Source organism: Ciconia boyciana, chromosome 9 (genome assembly GCF_034638445.1).
Source record: "Ciconia boyciana chromosome 9, ASM3463844v1, whole genome shotgun sequence".
NCBI classification, from domain to species: Eukaryota; Metazoa; Chordata; class Aves; order Ciconiiformes; family Ciconiidae; genus Ciconia; species Ciconia boyciana.
Genome location: NC_132942.1, coordinates 31728642 through 31744670, shown reverse-complemented (window position 1 = coordinate 31744670; position 16029 = coordinate 31728642). Strand labels below are relative to the sequence as shown.

Sequence of the window (16029 nt, the reverse complement as noted above, 5' to 3'; positions counted from 1 at the left end):
CAGCGCCCGCCCCCGGCGCGGCCTCCGACAAAGCAGCCGCGCCCCCGCGCCGGCGCCGGCGCCGCCGGAGAGGCCCTGCCCACCGCGGCGACGGCAGGACTGGGGCGGGGCGCGCGCGCCAGGAGCCGGCTCCGCCGCCGGATTGGCCGCGCGCCTCGCGCCGCGGGGGCCGCGCGCGCGCGCAGGGCGGGGCGGGGCGGGGCTGGGCGCCGCGCAGCGGCCGGGCCGTCGCGGGCCGGTAAGAGCTCCTGGCGTCCCGGGGCGGAGGTGCCAGGGCACGGGGCCGAGGGGAAGCCGGGGAGAGCCGCCGGCGGGGCGGCGCGGAGCTGCGGTGCCCGCCCCGAGCCTGACCTCTCGCCGTCACCTCCGAGGGCGGCCGAGGCTCCGGCGCGATCGCCCCGCTCGGGTGTCTTCGGCGTGGCTGGACTGGGCGATGCTCCACAACAGCTGGCTGCTGCTTGGTTTTCGTGTTTCCGCGGTCTTACGTTTTAATCCGCAGCTCCGCTGTCGCCCTCCCAGCTACCTGTGCCCCATAGGCAGCACCGGCAGGATGAAGTTAGGCTGAAGCGTCCAGCAGTCAGGAAGTGTTAAATACCATTTTTCTGGTCTTCATCTCAACTCAGGAAAACACTAAAGCCGGGGGGGGGCATCCCCTGCTGTTCCTTTATCTTTGGGAGCCTGGTGGTTCAACAGTTAGGTATTCAGTCATGCCTCTCAAAGTTGTTATGCTTGCAAATTCGATGTTTTGACATCAATGTTCATTTTCCTGTCACTCCCACATAAAAATATTAACAGCATAATGTAAAGTAACTGCACTTTCATGTTTCTTGTAAAATACATTTTTAAAGAAATAAGGCAGCTGGAAATACTCATTTCAACTCCAAAATTCCTTCAATATATAGCTCTTAGACTGAAACTTCGCATCAGCATGTAGAAGTTTTGTATTCCTACAAAATGTTTATATCTGAATCATTTACCTCTGGACTTAGAATGACAATACTGCTATTAACAGGAGTTTGGATGGGGTTTTTTTTACTACAAAACGTCTACAGGAGAAAAGTGCAGCAAAGCCTCAACAGAAAATTCTTTTTGAAGATTAGGGTTTAAAATAGCCTGAAGTACAGCTGCCAACAAATATTAAAGAACTGTAATGCTTTCATATGGGTAGAAACGAGTGCATCTGTGAGGCTGGCTCAGGGCCCAATGTAACAATTTTTATTTTAAGTTTGTAGTTGAGTCTTGAACTCAGTTTGCTGCACCTAAGTATTGACAAAAAACATTGGAGGAGAGGCAGTTTTAATAAGCCTTTTGTCTGTACTTCTCTTTCAGGGAAATTACCCTAAAAGCAGTTTGGAGGAAACTTTTTTTAAAGTTACTTTTACAGCTATTTAAATGTTAATTCCCTCTACTAGTTCATTACTGAGTTACTTTGATGCATTTGGTCAGTTCTTGGTGGACAGGAATCTAGAGACAGTATTTACTCATCTGCCAGGACAGCCCAAATAATTTTTCCCTGACAGGCAAATTAAAAAGACACTTCTTCCTTCAGGCAGAAAAAGACTAGCACTTGTCATAGTTTCTCACAGACTAAAATTCTCCCTACAGCTGAAGGCCCAGTGGTCTTATCTTCCTGTGGCTTGCTGACCTTCCCTACAGATCAGACAGCTCGCAGTATCCCAGTTGCCAAGTGAGCTTGTCTAGAGTCTCACTAGTGCTTGATTTATTCAGCTTAATTGTTGAGGCTAATTTATTACACATTCTGTGAAACTTGAAAATGGAGTTCCAGATTCATAAAAGACCACACATGCTCTAGATAAGCAATATGTTTTTATTACAGATTTCTAAGTGACATGATTGCTGCACATACCTTAAATGTAGACTGTAAAAACTGAAACATCTTCTGAAAGGCCACACAGAATAACAAATTACATATATCTATTCTGAGGAAAATCTGAACATTTAGGAGATAACAGAGGGAAGTCATGTGATATAATAAACTTAACAACAGTAAAGAGGTACATCCTCACCTTAATCATTTGAAATGTGGTTCCTCTTAGTAATTTTGACGGTTTATCTTCTCATATGACAAAGTCCACAGGTGACAACCTTAGGATAAAATTTTCCTTTTCTGAATTTTAAAACCAAATCTCTTTTACTTCATACTAACCTTGACCTCCTCAAAGCAGATGTCTCACATTTACCATTTGAAGTGGAAGGCTGCAGTCCTGGCCCCAAGTACAATCACTCCCAGTCATTTACTGTCTTCTCTTGTTGACAACTTACCTCTATGATCAGGGCAGATCTCCGATGAGAGCTCCTGGATAAAACAGAACAACAGAACTCTGGACTATGCTATTTTTCACATGCAAACCGAGGGAATGCAAGGGTTTTAATCACTTCTAATCTGTTTAGGCTCCGCTTTTCCTACCTGGCCCAGGAGAACACCTTCCCACCCTTTCTTTAGCAGTCACCCTACAGAGGGAGAAGCCATCTCAAAGCATCCCAGCAGAGAGGGGCATACCTTGTAATGAACAGAGACTCCATGAAGACAGCCCTTAAATGAAGAAGGTTATGATCCACGTTTGTACAAAATACTGTCCTTCTCGTTCTATTTCTCACTGTTCTCGATTTCACAAGTCTTTCATATAAATATTTATAACTTGTTGTATTCTCCAATATATGCAAGTTACTTAAAGACACTGAAAAATCTATTCCGGTAATAGCCCAGCTGTACCGTTTCTTTGTTGTGGTTTTGCACTCTTCTCAAATTAATCGATTTAATGTAAAACTGTTGTGGGATTTAAATGACCAGAAGGATCTGTTTGGTAAATGGTTTTTCTACCTGTTTTCCACTGGAAGCCCTACATGTCACAACTGGCTGCAGTGGAAGCTTTCACATTATTGCAACACAGAGGATTTTGATTTCAGGTGAGAAAACAAATGCTGATGGAGGTAACTGCTCTAGATATCTTTATATTTTTGCTGGAGTAAAAAGTAAAGACAATAAAATAATCTAAACATTTTCATTCTAAATGACTCATATAAAGCAAAAGAGGGTGGATGCTTATTAAACTATTCTACAACTAAGATTTCCACCACTGGAACACATAGTAGTTAGACTTTAAGTGCAATGCTTGCTTCATGCACACTATCATGAAATTAAAGCAATGCTGGAATGGATATATGAATTGTAGGCAAACAAAAATAAACTCATAATATAAAGTACATATGGTCACAATATAATTAGAAGTGTTTAAAATCCTGAATATTGATAGTGGGGGAACATCACTGAACTCTGATTATCATCTCTCCACAAATATACTCTGAGTGGTTTCTAGACGCTGTGAGTATCTAGATGCTGTAAGTTACAACGAGCATATGTAAGTATTAACTTTGTCTCTTATAGGTAAATGTAAGATATACAGGTATACAGTTTTGTTTGATCTAGTTTTCCTGATTCTATGCCCAATGCCTCAACTATAAAACCATCCTTACTGCAGTCTCATACACAAATTTCTCTTCCTGAAGACCACAGTTGGTGTCAGACAGCAGTGTGCTACTGCCATACCACTACCAGGAGCAAAGCAACAGGAAAAGCACTAGACCTCTGCTATCTCAGCAGCGCCTGAACTTCCGAGAGGTAAATTACATTTATTCCCTAGAAAGTATCCTTCAGATTCCCAGTTTGTCATGCCAGCCCTCTCCATCCTTACTACCAATATTGTATGATGAACAAAGAATCAAACATCTTATCATTTGCAATATCCTTTGCTGTGATAGTACAACTTACTGATTTTTTTCTATCCTTCCTCTTCCTTGAGTCTCTACCTTGAGCCCAATTCCCACGCAGGACATGAGAACACACTCTTCTGTACTTGTGAGCATCTTGGGCTCCCCCAAGTGTGTGTTGTGGTTTCTGCGTGAGTACAGAGTTACTGAATTGGCTGATTTGCCCTTTTCCTTTTCTTCTTAGTATTTAAGTCTCAGAGGGTGGGCTTTCCCTTCTCGCTCTGCATATTGTTTTCAGCCTATAGCAATCCATTACCAGCAGAGGTCTTTCTCCAGAGATACACAAAGACAAGACAGGTTTATTTTTTATATAAACTGTGACTGTTGCCAAAAGCACAGATGTGTTCTATGTAGGCAGGACATCCAGATTTCATTCCTGAATCAAGACCAACTCCGTGCAACCAGGACCTTGAAACTACTTTTGGATTTTTTTTTTTTTGTCTTAACTGAGAAGGTTCAGACATAGCAAAACATAGAAAGGTTCTTTCGGTATTTCAGAGGGTCTTTATAAAAGCAGGGGGCTCTGCTGTGTATAGTAACAGTATCTAGTAAAGAAGTTAATGAACAGACCAGAAAACTAACAGAGATCTATTACAATACCCTGCCTTTCTTTATACAGCAAATGAACTAGTCAGTGACAGCTGTTCAACTATTCTAATACAAACAAAAGTATTGTCCTTATTGAATGCAAACAAGATAGTATTCACAGCTAAACAACCAATTATTAAGATTTACCAGACGTATATTTTTCTTGTTATTCTAATCTATTAACACTTTAGTTTTGAGTTCTGAAAGTCCAAGACTATTCTTTTGCATAATTTCAGAGGTTTAATCCAGCACTGAGAAAAAAATAACAAATACCTTTTTAAGGGTACAGGTACCTCCTCTCTTGGAGAGTCAATAATGAGTGGCACCTTGCAAGACCAAGCCTCATTTAAAATGTGCTTTACACTCATTTAAAATAGAAAATAAGAAAGTTAGGCCATTTCTCTATTTTATGAAAAGCTACACATGACTTTTTAAGTGTCTGTTCCTGACGGCTTCTTTTCTTTGCTGTTGTCACAACAGAGTCCAGCTGATCTGAATGGTCTGAGATCTTATGGTTCTTTCCCCCCTTCACTGGAATGCAGCGTATATGCCTGCCACACCGGCTTCCTGCACACTACGGTATTTTAGCGTGCAACTATAACTTTACAAGAAAAAAATCCCAAAGTAGGTACAATTCACATACCTAATCCACATCAGATTTGGAGAGAGAAGCACTTCCTAAGTTTTATTTCTGCTCACTGCTACAGACAATTTGGAAGCATTCTGCTCTCCTGCAGTAGAGTTCCCTGTGAGCTCTCCTGTGAGGGCCGACCACCTCAGACTTGCTGAAGAGCTGACAACATGCAGCAAATTGAAAAATTAAATTCCTAAAATGCTGTGCAACCTTGCGTCAGAAAGGTTATAACATGCCTCCTGATTAAGTAATGACTTCCTAATTAGTCAGCCATATTCAGTGAGATTTTCATTCTTTCCACAGATAAAGTACTGTCTAGAGAATTATTAAGTTATATCTAAAATACATGGGTATTCATACCAAGAACAGAATGTATCAAAATTACAAATAATAAGAACAGCTAGATTATAATATTTGCAATGTTACCATGAATGAATTGAAGTTGTAATGTTACAGTATACAAATGGTAAGAGAAAAGTACTATACAAAAATCATTATACAGACAAGCTTTAATCCTATTTTCTATGATTCTGGTTTTGGCAATTTCGGTAATCACAACAGTGTGCAATACTTGATACTGTTACTATGCTTCTCGTCAGTAGATTTCAGGGTAGCTGTAATCTGAGTAACCTCTGAATCCTTTCATAAGAAATCAAAGTTGTGCCTAAAAAGTCCTTTGAGATCCCATTACTCTGAACTTGGGCAAGAACAACATTTAAGTGGTACAAATGTTGGCTTTGTTCTCCACGTACAGCTAAATATTGAGTGTTTCCCAATTACAAAGCATTTTGTTCTTCAAAATGTTGTTATGCATTGACATCTTTTGGTTTCCGGAAGCCCACATTCAGATTGACTTCCTGTCTCCAGTTTAGGTTTCGCACATTAGAGCTTGCCTGAAAAAAAAGACCATGCCACCAGTGTAAGTAAGTATGCCAGCTTCTACCAACACAATGTAACTGCTAGCTGTTTCAGACAACTATGACATAGTTATGAGCCAGCTCAAAGCGTTACTGCATCACCAAGCTTCCCAGGTAATCAAGGCCCACTCTTGCTTTACAGTCACTGCAGCACTTTCCCACCTCTGCAACTGAACGTCATCATCGTTTGTCCACCAAAATCTGCAGTGACAAAGTCTAATCAAAGTGAAGCCCACTTCAGTAAACAACATTTTACTTTTTTTTAAGAAGTCGTATCTTTTCTATAACTTTCTTGTGCTTCCTTTTGTAATCAGAAAGAAACATTTTAATTTCTACCTCCTGCATTTTAGTAAGGTGCTATATTAGTAATGGAAATAAAAATCCTTTACCTTTTCCATTCAACTGCTTGATTTTACTTGATTCTTAAAGCAAATGTGTCCAATACAGTGACCTTGTCCATATATCTTATAACAATGAATTATATGTTGCTGAAACCCTCTAGGGGTAAAAATTTGGTGGGAAGATCCCTCTCTAATCGAGCTGAAGCATAACCTATAAAATGAGTCTTATGGCCCAGGTCAACAGTGTTTTTTAAAAAAAGATTTATTTGCTTTGTGAAGCAAGTCAACTTCAGATAAGATTTTTAAAAGAAGCTTTTATTAAAATATTCATAATTTAAATTATTTAATGCCAGTAGCAGCTACCATTCCATAAAAAAGGCTTCCAACATTTTATTCTCACATATCAGGCCTTTTTCATGGGAAACTTTATTAAAATCCAGATGTTGTTCAGAACAGTTCGGTTTCAACAAAATCATTGCTTTTCACCAAAAACTTTCTGAGCAGTTTTATTTTAAATGTAGTGTGTATAAAAAATACTTTGCAAAATAAAATTACATTATTTTCATAGAGCACCTTTTCAATTAATTCTTATGAAAAGAATTCAATAGACTATTTTACACGTTTCTTTTTGGGTTTGTTTTTTGGGTAGGGGGTTGGGCTTTTATTTTTTGCTTATTGTGAGAGAATGAGAGCTGGGAAACATTAAGATATGAAGTCACTGAACTGGCACTTTTTCCACTGACTGCATTGAGCTTTGGACCAGATCTTAAAGGTTTATGTTCAGTTTGAAGAACACTAGGAACAGTCATTTCTCTGAAGATGCTCATTATATTCTGAACTGTTACCATCAGCAGTATTCCACAGGAAACAATCGTCCTCCACACTTGTACAACACAGAATACAGGAAGGGTTTGCTCTTTATGCACAAAAACCCATAGTTTTTGTAATGTGGTTTCCATTTACTTAGTGTCCTCAGAATCCATTTAAATAGGACTTTATTATTTAAATATAATTAACAATACTTTGCCATTTTAAGCTATTAAGAGTAGTTTCCTATCCAGTGCCTTTATTTAAATGAAAAGCAGAAGAAAAACGAATGCCTAGTTACCATGTGCCATTATTGTAATCATGGGGTTTAAACTATGCAACTAGTCATGACAAAGAAGCTTGCTGAAGGCCTGTCAAAATGGAAACATGGGACAGCAGCTGTTAGTCTGTTTATCAAGGTTTTTTCTTCAACTTTCTATCTACCTTTCTACGTATTTATGCATTTGCTGTTGTTCTGTATCTCCAACTCCTCACTATCAACGTGATATTCATTATTTTAGCTTCTTATGACTGCAAGAAAACCAGCCTTTGTCTTTATGACTAAAGATGGAATGCAACACGGGGGTCAAAGAACTGCCGTTGGTAAGCAGTACTTGCCACCTTATTTGTCTGGCTTGTCTGAAACTTGAGTTCATATGATTTGTATAGGATACATGAACGGCCTGTTGATCAGGCCAGTTGATCACCACAGGCCAACTTGCAAAAGCTAACGTCTTCTCTGAAGGGTATAGCAGGAGCCTGTAATTATGCGTGCTATCTGCAGTTCAACTCAGGGGCAGTGGAGAGAGAGAAAGGAAGACTTCCGTAAGTAAATACAAAAAGATACTTCATCCTTAATAGGTCATTGCCCAAGATTTTACAAACATGCATTAACTAATTTCACAGCTCATGAGGTAAGTCTTCTTCTCCTCATTTTATAGGCAGATATACGAAGCCACAATAAGTCAGAGTGCCATGCACAAAAACACAGTCACACTGACATCAGACTGGAATGCTGACTCTCCTGAAGTCATCAGCTTTGCTGCTAACTTCAAGAGGCAAGAAGATATGCACAACTTTGCCTCAACATTGCAAGTTCATCATACACTGTTTCCTTTCCTGAAAATATCTGTATTAAAATAACATTTGGAGATACATTTATCATAATTAAAGAAATAGATACTTTTTCTATAACACAACAAGACTTCATGTTACATTGAACACGGAAAGGCTTTTTTCCATCTTATTTATTTCCTGTGTGCATTTCTTAACTTACAAAATTAATCAGACTATTTAATTTCAAGTTTGCATATATTCATTCAAATGTTTTACTAAAAACATATGCTTTGGCTTGTGCAACACGTGTTTTAAGGTTGTTAGCCTTATTCCAATGCTGCCGTGCTATGTTATGTACTAACAAGCAGCATCACAGGAATTTGCAAACAAGGTGTGAGGTCTGGCTTGGATAGTCAGCTAGATGCAGAAACGGAGCTGTCAGGCAGTCTGTACCTTTACTTCCTGGGGGATCAATCAGAGATACTGTGGCAGTGCTGGCTGGAAACTTTCTGCTACGCCAGCTGTTTCTAGGGGGCAGATTGGGGGTGGAACAGTAGTGTGTGGACCAAGAGCAAAGGTTAATTTGTGTTCTTCTCCTAGCAAAATTAGTGGTTCCAAATCCACTGGACTTTGATTTTTAATAGGCTGGGTAGGATTTCAACCCTGATTTCTAATGAACCCTGCAACAGTCACACTCAAATCAAGATGTCTGGGAAGTCTACTTGTATACACTGAATGTAAATATTAGAATTTAAAATAAGTTGAACATTTCAGGTGATCTGGTTAAAGCCTATTGCAAAATCAGTTCTGGCTTTGTTTTTGTGGTAAATTTGACCTTGGCAAGTCTTACCACAGCTTGAAATCTTTTCTTCTGAACTACATTTTATCGAACCTGGAAAAAAAGCACCATGACACTGCTTGTTAATTATCAGTCAGAAAGCCAGATTCAGGTAGCACTCAGCTTTCCAGATACATGACTGATTACAACTTTACAGGAAAAGTGTCAAAATGTACAAGCTCCAAAACCTGACATTTCAAAAGTTAAAAAGGTTTAAAATATGGGGGAAAAAATCAGTCTGAAGGATAAGCAGACTGCAATGTCTTCAAACAGTTATTGAAGCTGCAAATAAACAAAAATGTCCTTCTTGGAACTTGAATTTGTAACATATAGTGCTCTACTGGATCATTTTGTGAGCAGAATTTTGGAGGGAGGATAAGCAGGGCCAGACACACTCCACTCAGCCTTCACAAGCTGAGCAGTAAACCAGAAAAAGCTTTCAGTACAATCAGTACAATGACTGGAAATACACAAAACTTAATTCCTGAGTAAAACAAATGAGTTGCCTGCACCATCTCAAGACGGTCCCTTCAGCACAAAAACCATCCCATTTCTGTTGTTTTGTTAACTACGAATTGACTAAAATTCTCAAGTAGCAATTATTTCTAGATTAGCACAGAGCAAGAGCTAAAATATTGCACTTGAAACAGAATAAGGACTGGAACAAATTATTTATGAAACTAAACACTATGGCAAGCAGGAGCTTGTTAGAAAGAATAAATAGTAAAGACAGGAAAAAGACTCAAGATATAATTGTATGGGACAAAATAAAATCAAACGCAGCAAAAGCAGCTTGCTTTCTCTTCATTAACCAAGGAAAGATACCAAAACACACAGAACAGAACCCAAGTCTCAAACCATCTAATTTAGGTACCTAAAATAGGAAGCTGGTTTTCTATATTCTCTCTAAGTCAGCTGAGAAAGTAAAAAGAAGGTTCTACAAAAACAATTCACAAATAAGCCTGATTAACAGCCCAGGCTTTTACTCAGGGAGGTAACATTAGGTCATAGGAATATTCCTAAGTGAATGATCGCTTATTCCACTCTCTGACCACAAACAAGGAGTCTCTTCTGGGCACCCAGGACGGGTAAAATGGGCCTTCTCCTCCCCAGGGGCAGCAAGAAGGAGAGAGCATTTACCTCTCTCTCCCCTGAATTCTGCTGCTGTTGTATTTCATGGCAGATCTCCATTTGCTATGAAAGCTGAACTGAACCCGAGAGATAAAAACATTTTCATCATCTGGAAACAATGAGGAAACTGTGAAAGAGGACCGACTTGTTCCTGCAGGAGGGAAGGATCAGGAGAAAATGCTCCACTGGCAGGGTGACAGCGTGAGGGATGGGGCTGCTGGCGTTCAGCCTTGCTGCCTGATCTCTACCCCTGACTCGCTCTCCAGCAGCCCAGCAACAGGTGACCCGTCTGCAGACCCCACCGCCGCACGCTAAACCTCACGCTGCATTCCCAACGCCGCCGCGAAGTGAGAGCAGGAGGCTTTTTTGCCCAACGCACAGAGAATCAACGGGGGCAATATGGCATTTCTCAAACCGCAGAGCAGAAAAACAAATCCAGACAAAGGGAGCGCTCTCTGCCGCGGGCAGGCGGCGGCGGGCGGCGGCTCGGCGGAACCCGCCGCCGCCCGCGCAGCGGGACCGGCAGCGACGCGCTCCCCGCCCGCCGGGGCTGGGGCTCCGGCCCCCGCCGCCCCCGGCCCCGCTCCGGGGCTTGCACCGAAGAGACTTGGCTTCGCCATTCCCTTAGGAAACGCCCCTGGATTTGCCCCCCTCCCCCCGGTTCCCCGGCATCTCCAGCACCAGGAGCGCGCCCCGCCCGCAGGCGGCGGCAGACAATGCGGGACCCCGGGCCGGGCCGGGCTGGGGAGGCCTGTGGGTGCCGTAGTTCCCTGCCCATCACCTGATGCTGTGGGCAGGCGCAGCCGAGGCTGCAGGAACTACAAAACCCGCCAGGCAGCGCGTCTGGCAGTCTCGCTGGTGCAATCCACACCTTAGCACGCCTCGGGGCCGGGGTAAGCGCTGGCGGGGGCGGCTGCTGGCGGGGGCTTAAGAAGGATGGTTTTACCCGGGACTCTTCCGGAGCACTAGCGCGGGCACTTCTGTTGGGGAGAGGGGTCTGCCACGCTATTCTGATGCAATGGTGGGCTCTATTGCTCCTCTGGTGGCATCGCATGACTGCAAGATCAGTTGTATCCGTTGCAATTAAGTTTGCAGGATCGGGACATGGGAGGATCGAGCGTGTACGTGTAACGGTGCCAGCTCTTCGGCATTTCTTCTGACTGCATCTCTTGCCGGGGTGCGTCTTGCTAGCGCCCGGTTCTGATTACAAAATACACCGATCCTCAGCACTAGTAACCTTAATCTTGCTTTGGGAACTACCTGAAAGAGCATGCATCGATTTGTCTTGGTTGCCAAGCAAACTGCGGCAAGCCTGGGATGCAAAGGGCCAGGGGTCTGCCGAAGCGGAAGGAAAGACATGGCTTTGCGCTGCGCGGCTTCGCTGGCGGCGGGGCGGCAGCCGCCGTGTCCACGGCTCCCGCGGCCGGCGCGGGAGGGGACGGTGCGCTGGAGCAGCGCTGCCAAGGCCTCCGCGGTGAAGATCAACGAGAAGGCGAGCAGGGAGAAGATCCTTACGCTGGAGTCCATGAACCCCCAAGTGAAGGCGGTGGAATACGCAGTGCGGGGCCCCATCGTCCTTAAAGCCGGTGAGATCGAGAAGGAGCTGCGGAAGGTGAGGCAAGGGCGGCCGGAGGTGCGCGGCAGGGCAGGCAGGGCAGGGCAGGGCAGGGCGGAATCCCCGCCGCGCCGCTCCGCTCCGCGCCGCCCGCTCCCGCGGCGTGCCCGCCGCCACCGCCCGCACTGGCCCTGCCCCCGGGGCACTCCTCCGCCGCCGCCGCTCCTGATTGGGGCGTCGGGGGGCTCGGCAGGGCCGCGGCCGGCGGTGGGGCCGACGTGGCAGGCGGTGGGGCCGGCGGGGCCGCTGACACCCCCGGGGCTGAGACGCGACCCTGTAGAAGCCTCGGGAAAGCGGGCGGCCGGGGGAGGCACGGGGGCGGCGGCGCTGCGAGTGCCAGTGCAATGCCTCGTACCAAGTGAAAAACTCGCAGACCACGGGCAGCTTTTCCCCCCATCCCTGCAGCTGCCCGGAGCGGTGGCCGGACGCGCTCTCCCCGCGGCAGGCTGCGGGAGCGGCCGGGGCCGGGCCGGGGCCCGCAGCCGCCTCCCGACCCTGCCTTGCCCGGCCCCGCAGCGCTGCGGGACACCCCCTCACTCGCGCCCCTTCACACGGGAGGCGGGAGAGGCGCAAAACAAAGAAACGCGCCCTCCGGCTACTGGTTATCTCGTGTCACTGATTGCGTAAGGCAGATACAGTATACCCCCATAAAGTAGTGTTTACATTTCTTCAGCCACTTTGACCCCTTGCTGCAATCCCATGTCCTTTGCGTTATACAAGAGGGTGACTGACCAGCTTGCCTCATACTGATAGAGCGTTTAAAACATCCATTACGGTTTTAGAGATACTGCCTTCGCCGGGCAGGGAGGCACCTTTGAAGCCGGCCGCCTCGTAACGGGTGAGCTGGACCCGGGTCTCCCCAGGCAGCGCTCCGCAGGCTCAGCCAACAGTCCTCTGCCGCCGGTGTTCCAGAGCCGGAGAGACTAATGCTTTCCGAGGAGACCCCCGATAGCGTGCTTCTCTTTTCTTAGTTGCACAAGTTGAGCTGCTTGAGGACAAGCCTTCAGAGTACAAACGCTGGGTAACGCTGCCCAAAGTTTTAGGTGGTTAGCGCTTCGAGGCGGATCGGGCCGTAAAGCCCGATACAAGATACTCCTAAGGCTCTGGGCCAAAATGTACTAAATAAAGCACCCAAATCAGTCAGTGCTTACATTTTGTTCTTCATATTTTTCTCTTATTCCTTATCTTAATATTAAGACTTAGCATTGAAAAAAACCCCAACCCCTTAGGCAATTCAGGCGTGGCTTGTTGCTTGTACTGTTCACATCTCAGCTTCCCCTGTCAGCACGAGGACTCACATATCTTCGTTTTGAATAAAGCATCTGGCATAGTTACTTTTCTGTGATTTCAAATATTATTCCCTGCCTTCAGTGTTTTAGAAAGTCTTGCTAATATGTTATTACAGGTACTGGAAGACCAATTTGATTAGTATATGTAAAGTGCTTCGACCAAAACCAGTGCCATAGCAATGCTAACAAGAAGAGATTATTTTAATTCTTTGGTCTTTGTGTTATTTGCTTCCCCTTGTTTTAGAAATTGAAGCATGTTTTCAGCTCACTGTGTATTATATACATCAATTACTTATGTCTAACTCAATAATTATTAAAAACAGCTTCTTTTTTAGGGTTCTACTTAAAAACTTCAGAGTGGTGATGGAGATTGCATTTCAGAACATTTGTTTTGATTTATGCCTTAACACTTGTTTATAAAGATGTAATTGTCTTTATGCAACCAGGTTCCCTAGTAGGTGCATTTTCCAGAGTATAAAATCCTCTGGTGTTCTCACTGAGTATCTTTGTTTTCAAGTGAACATCACAGGGCAGGAGACACTACTTGACAAAACAAATATAATACGATCTTCACTAACTCCTCCCAACTCCCCTGCTTACTTCAATTACAAGCTGAGTCACTGGCAGAGGAATAATCTTCTGTGCACTTTTTAAAAAATGCGAGAGCAAGTCATTGCCAATCGCTTTATTAAGAGATTATTATGGCAGTTTTGTGCCCACTTACGTGGCATTTTCCATTTAAGTTTTTTTCTTGAACCAGTCTCATGGAGTGTGATCAATGGCTACCAGCATTCATAGACACGTGACTGCTCCAAGATGACTAAAGCAAACAAAAACCTCCCTGTTGGCAGGGAAGGAGGACAGTATTACTGCAAAAGTTGAGTACAGAGATCTGCAGAGAACACTAATCAACTTAAAGAAGCAGCTGAAAGGCTTTATTTTCTTCTGGACTGCTCAAGTTATTAATTCCTCTTTGCCTTTCTGATAAAAATACTGTTATTCCTTCTATTGTTTAATCAAACTGTCTGGTAAAGTATACAGCCTTGAGTAGTACCTAGGTTCCTTATAACTGAAATATTATAGGTTATCTAAATGTCTTTTTTTGTCTAAAATTGACTTCTGTGTGATTGCAGGTCAATGGCACTTCTTTGTTTACTTTTAATTAAAACTGGACAACTTCTTTTTTCATCCCTCTCAACTTTAGCTTACAGAGTTAGGTCAACCACTGCTAGCAGAATTAACACTGACTGATAAAAGAAAAGAGGCTGAAGCGGTTGTCAGAGAAAGGTGATGCCCCACAGCATCTCTGGATCCATGAGAACTCTTCCTTGACAGCAAAAGGGTTGCCCCATAGCAACTCTACTACATATGGTGGGGAAGGAGCTTTGCACAGGCATGAAAGCATGGACTCCATAGTATGACATGGAAGCGCTGCACTGGCTGGTGGTAGCAAGAGCAGGCAGAGGTGAAGCAATGATATACCCACTAGTAAATCTGCATTTGTCCTGTTCTGCCGAGATGCCTGTGGGTCATTTGTTTCTAAACTAAAAGCATCTTAAATGCAGACATTGTCTAATCAGATGCAATAGAGGCTCTCCTTGTTTAAACTTGGTTCAATTCAGTTAGACTTCATACTTTTGTAACTTACACAGCTTGTTATGTAGACTATAAAATAGCTACTTGAAGCTGTTGGCACAGTGTAAGCTTTCATCTTCCTTGAGTTTTGTTCTGCTGTCTCAGATTCTGAATAGCAGTTCCTCTGTTATTCTATCTGGCACTTGCTTCTTTTGTATATTAGCTGCAAATGATTACAACAGGAGCAGTAACTCCACAGTGCACATAGAAATAAGGACTAAAATGTTACTTGAGAAGTCTCTGACTAGGCAATTTAAGGGACAGTTCTTTAAAAAAGTAAATAAAAATGAGGCATTAATTTCAGCTAATGTGCTCAGGATTAAGCCAATGTAAGTGACAAGTTAGAATACTCTATTAAAGCAGAGTAAGATTGATTGCTCAGGAGTACAGATGGGGCATGCTGTACTTTGACTTCCTAAGTTTTGTTGGCCTGTGACCTGTATTCATCTAGGTGGAAAATCAAGGTTTTGATCTCCATTAAGTCTTTCCAGCTGGAAATCTTTATGCAAAATCACTTACTTGAATCACTTTTCTGAATATTTTTTTCCTAATTTTGAAATTGCATCATGCTTCAAAAGTGAAAACCTGATTTCTCTTCCCCTTTGCTAATGGTAATAATCAGCTGATTCTGGCTTACTAAGGTGATACATGGAGAAAGAACCGACTTCAGCCATTTTCCTTGGTGTTTCTGGAAACTTTTCAAAGCAAGCTAGACCACAGGCATATTTTAATAAATTATTATACTCTCAATAGAACTCAAACAAATAAGATCTTTTTTCTATCCCCTCTTTTTTACACTTGCTAACAGATGGCCACCATATCAAGTATTGACTTTAATTACACTTCGGACTAGAAATTTTAGCCTGAACATGAATTCAATGCGAGAATAATGTAACCTCTGGACAGAGCCCTTCTCTTTACTTAATCAGTAATAACAAGCTAGCTTTATCTTTACATAGGCAGCACATACACCTGATTTGTCACTTTGCATTCACGCTAATTTTAACTGACCTTGTTACAGAAAGTCCTTCCATATCTGTTACTCTGACATCTCTCTCCACCTACACTCTCCTTTTTCCCCATTTCCTACATCATGTCAAGTTCTATGTCAGGTTAAGTTGGCTTATACAAACTTGCAAAGCATGTCCATATTAAACAGCATTTTAGGATCCACAAGTCAACTCATCTCACATTGGAAACTGTGCCTGGCGTAGTGTAAGTCACACAACATTACGTCTCTGTTCAAAACTTTCAAGTTACTGAAACAGAATTGTAGGCCAGAAAGGGGTAGAGGGATGGTATACAGAGATACATTGGTAGCACGTAGAACAGGTGGTTAGCATATTCCACCACTGGGTCTGGAACTATGTGCCTTTAATGGCAATACAC

General features: G+C 43.4%; 1 protein-coding gene and 2 long non-coding RNA genes across 4 annotated transcripts in view; all 3 read left to right on the top strand.

Annotated features, from left to right (window-relative positions):
• Positions 1 to 391: 391 nt before the first annotated feature.
• On the top strand, positions 392 to 4956 carry LOC140656725 (uncharacterized). 2 transcript variants are annotated; one of them, XR_012044139.1, is made up of 4 exons: positions 392 to 692; positions 2413 to 2928; positions 3529 to 3640; positions 4858 to 4956. It is a non-coding gene; the product is annotated as an uncharacterized lncRNA (long non-coding RNA). The 2 variants fall into 2 exon arrangements; XR_012044138.1 differs by having other exon boundaries at positions 2413 to 3640.
• Positions 4957 to 5407: 451 nt separating this feature from the next.
• On the top strand, positions 5408 to 7674 carry LOC140656726 (uncharacterized). Its single transcript, XR_012044140.1, has 3 exons — positions 5408 to 5934; positions 6071 to 6168; positions 7598 to 7674. It is a non-coding gene; the product is annotated as an uncharacterized lncRNA (long non-coding RNA).
• Positions 7675 to 10717: 3043 nt separating this feature from the next.
• GPT2 (glutamic--pyruvic transaminase 2) overlaps positions 10718 to 16029 on the top strand; it is a 31449-nt gene continuing 26137 nt past the window's right edge. The window contains exon 1 of the mRNA XM_072871776.1: positions 10718 to 11713. Within this exon, the coding sequence (XP_072727877.1) occupies positions 11372 to 11713 (342 nt within the window). The 5' untranslated portion in view covers positions 10718 to 11371. The remainder of the gene's footprint in view (positions 11714 to 16029) is intronic.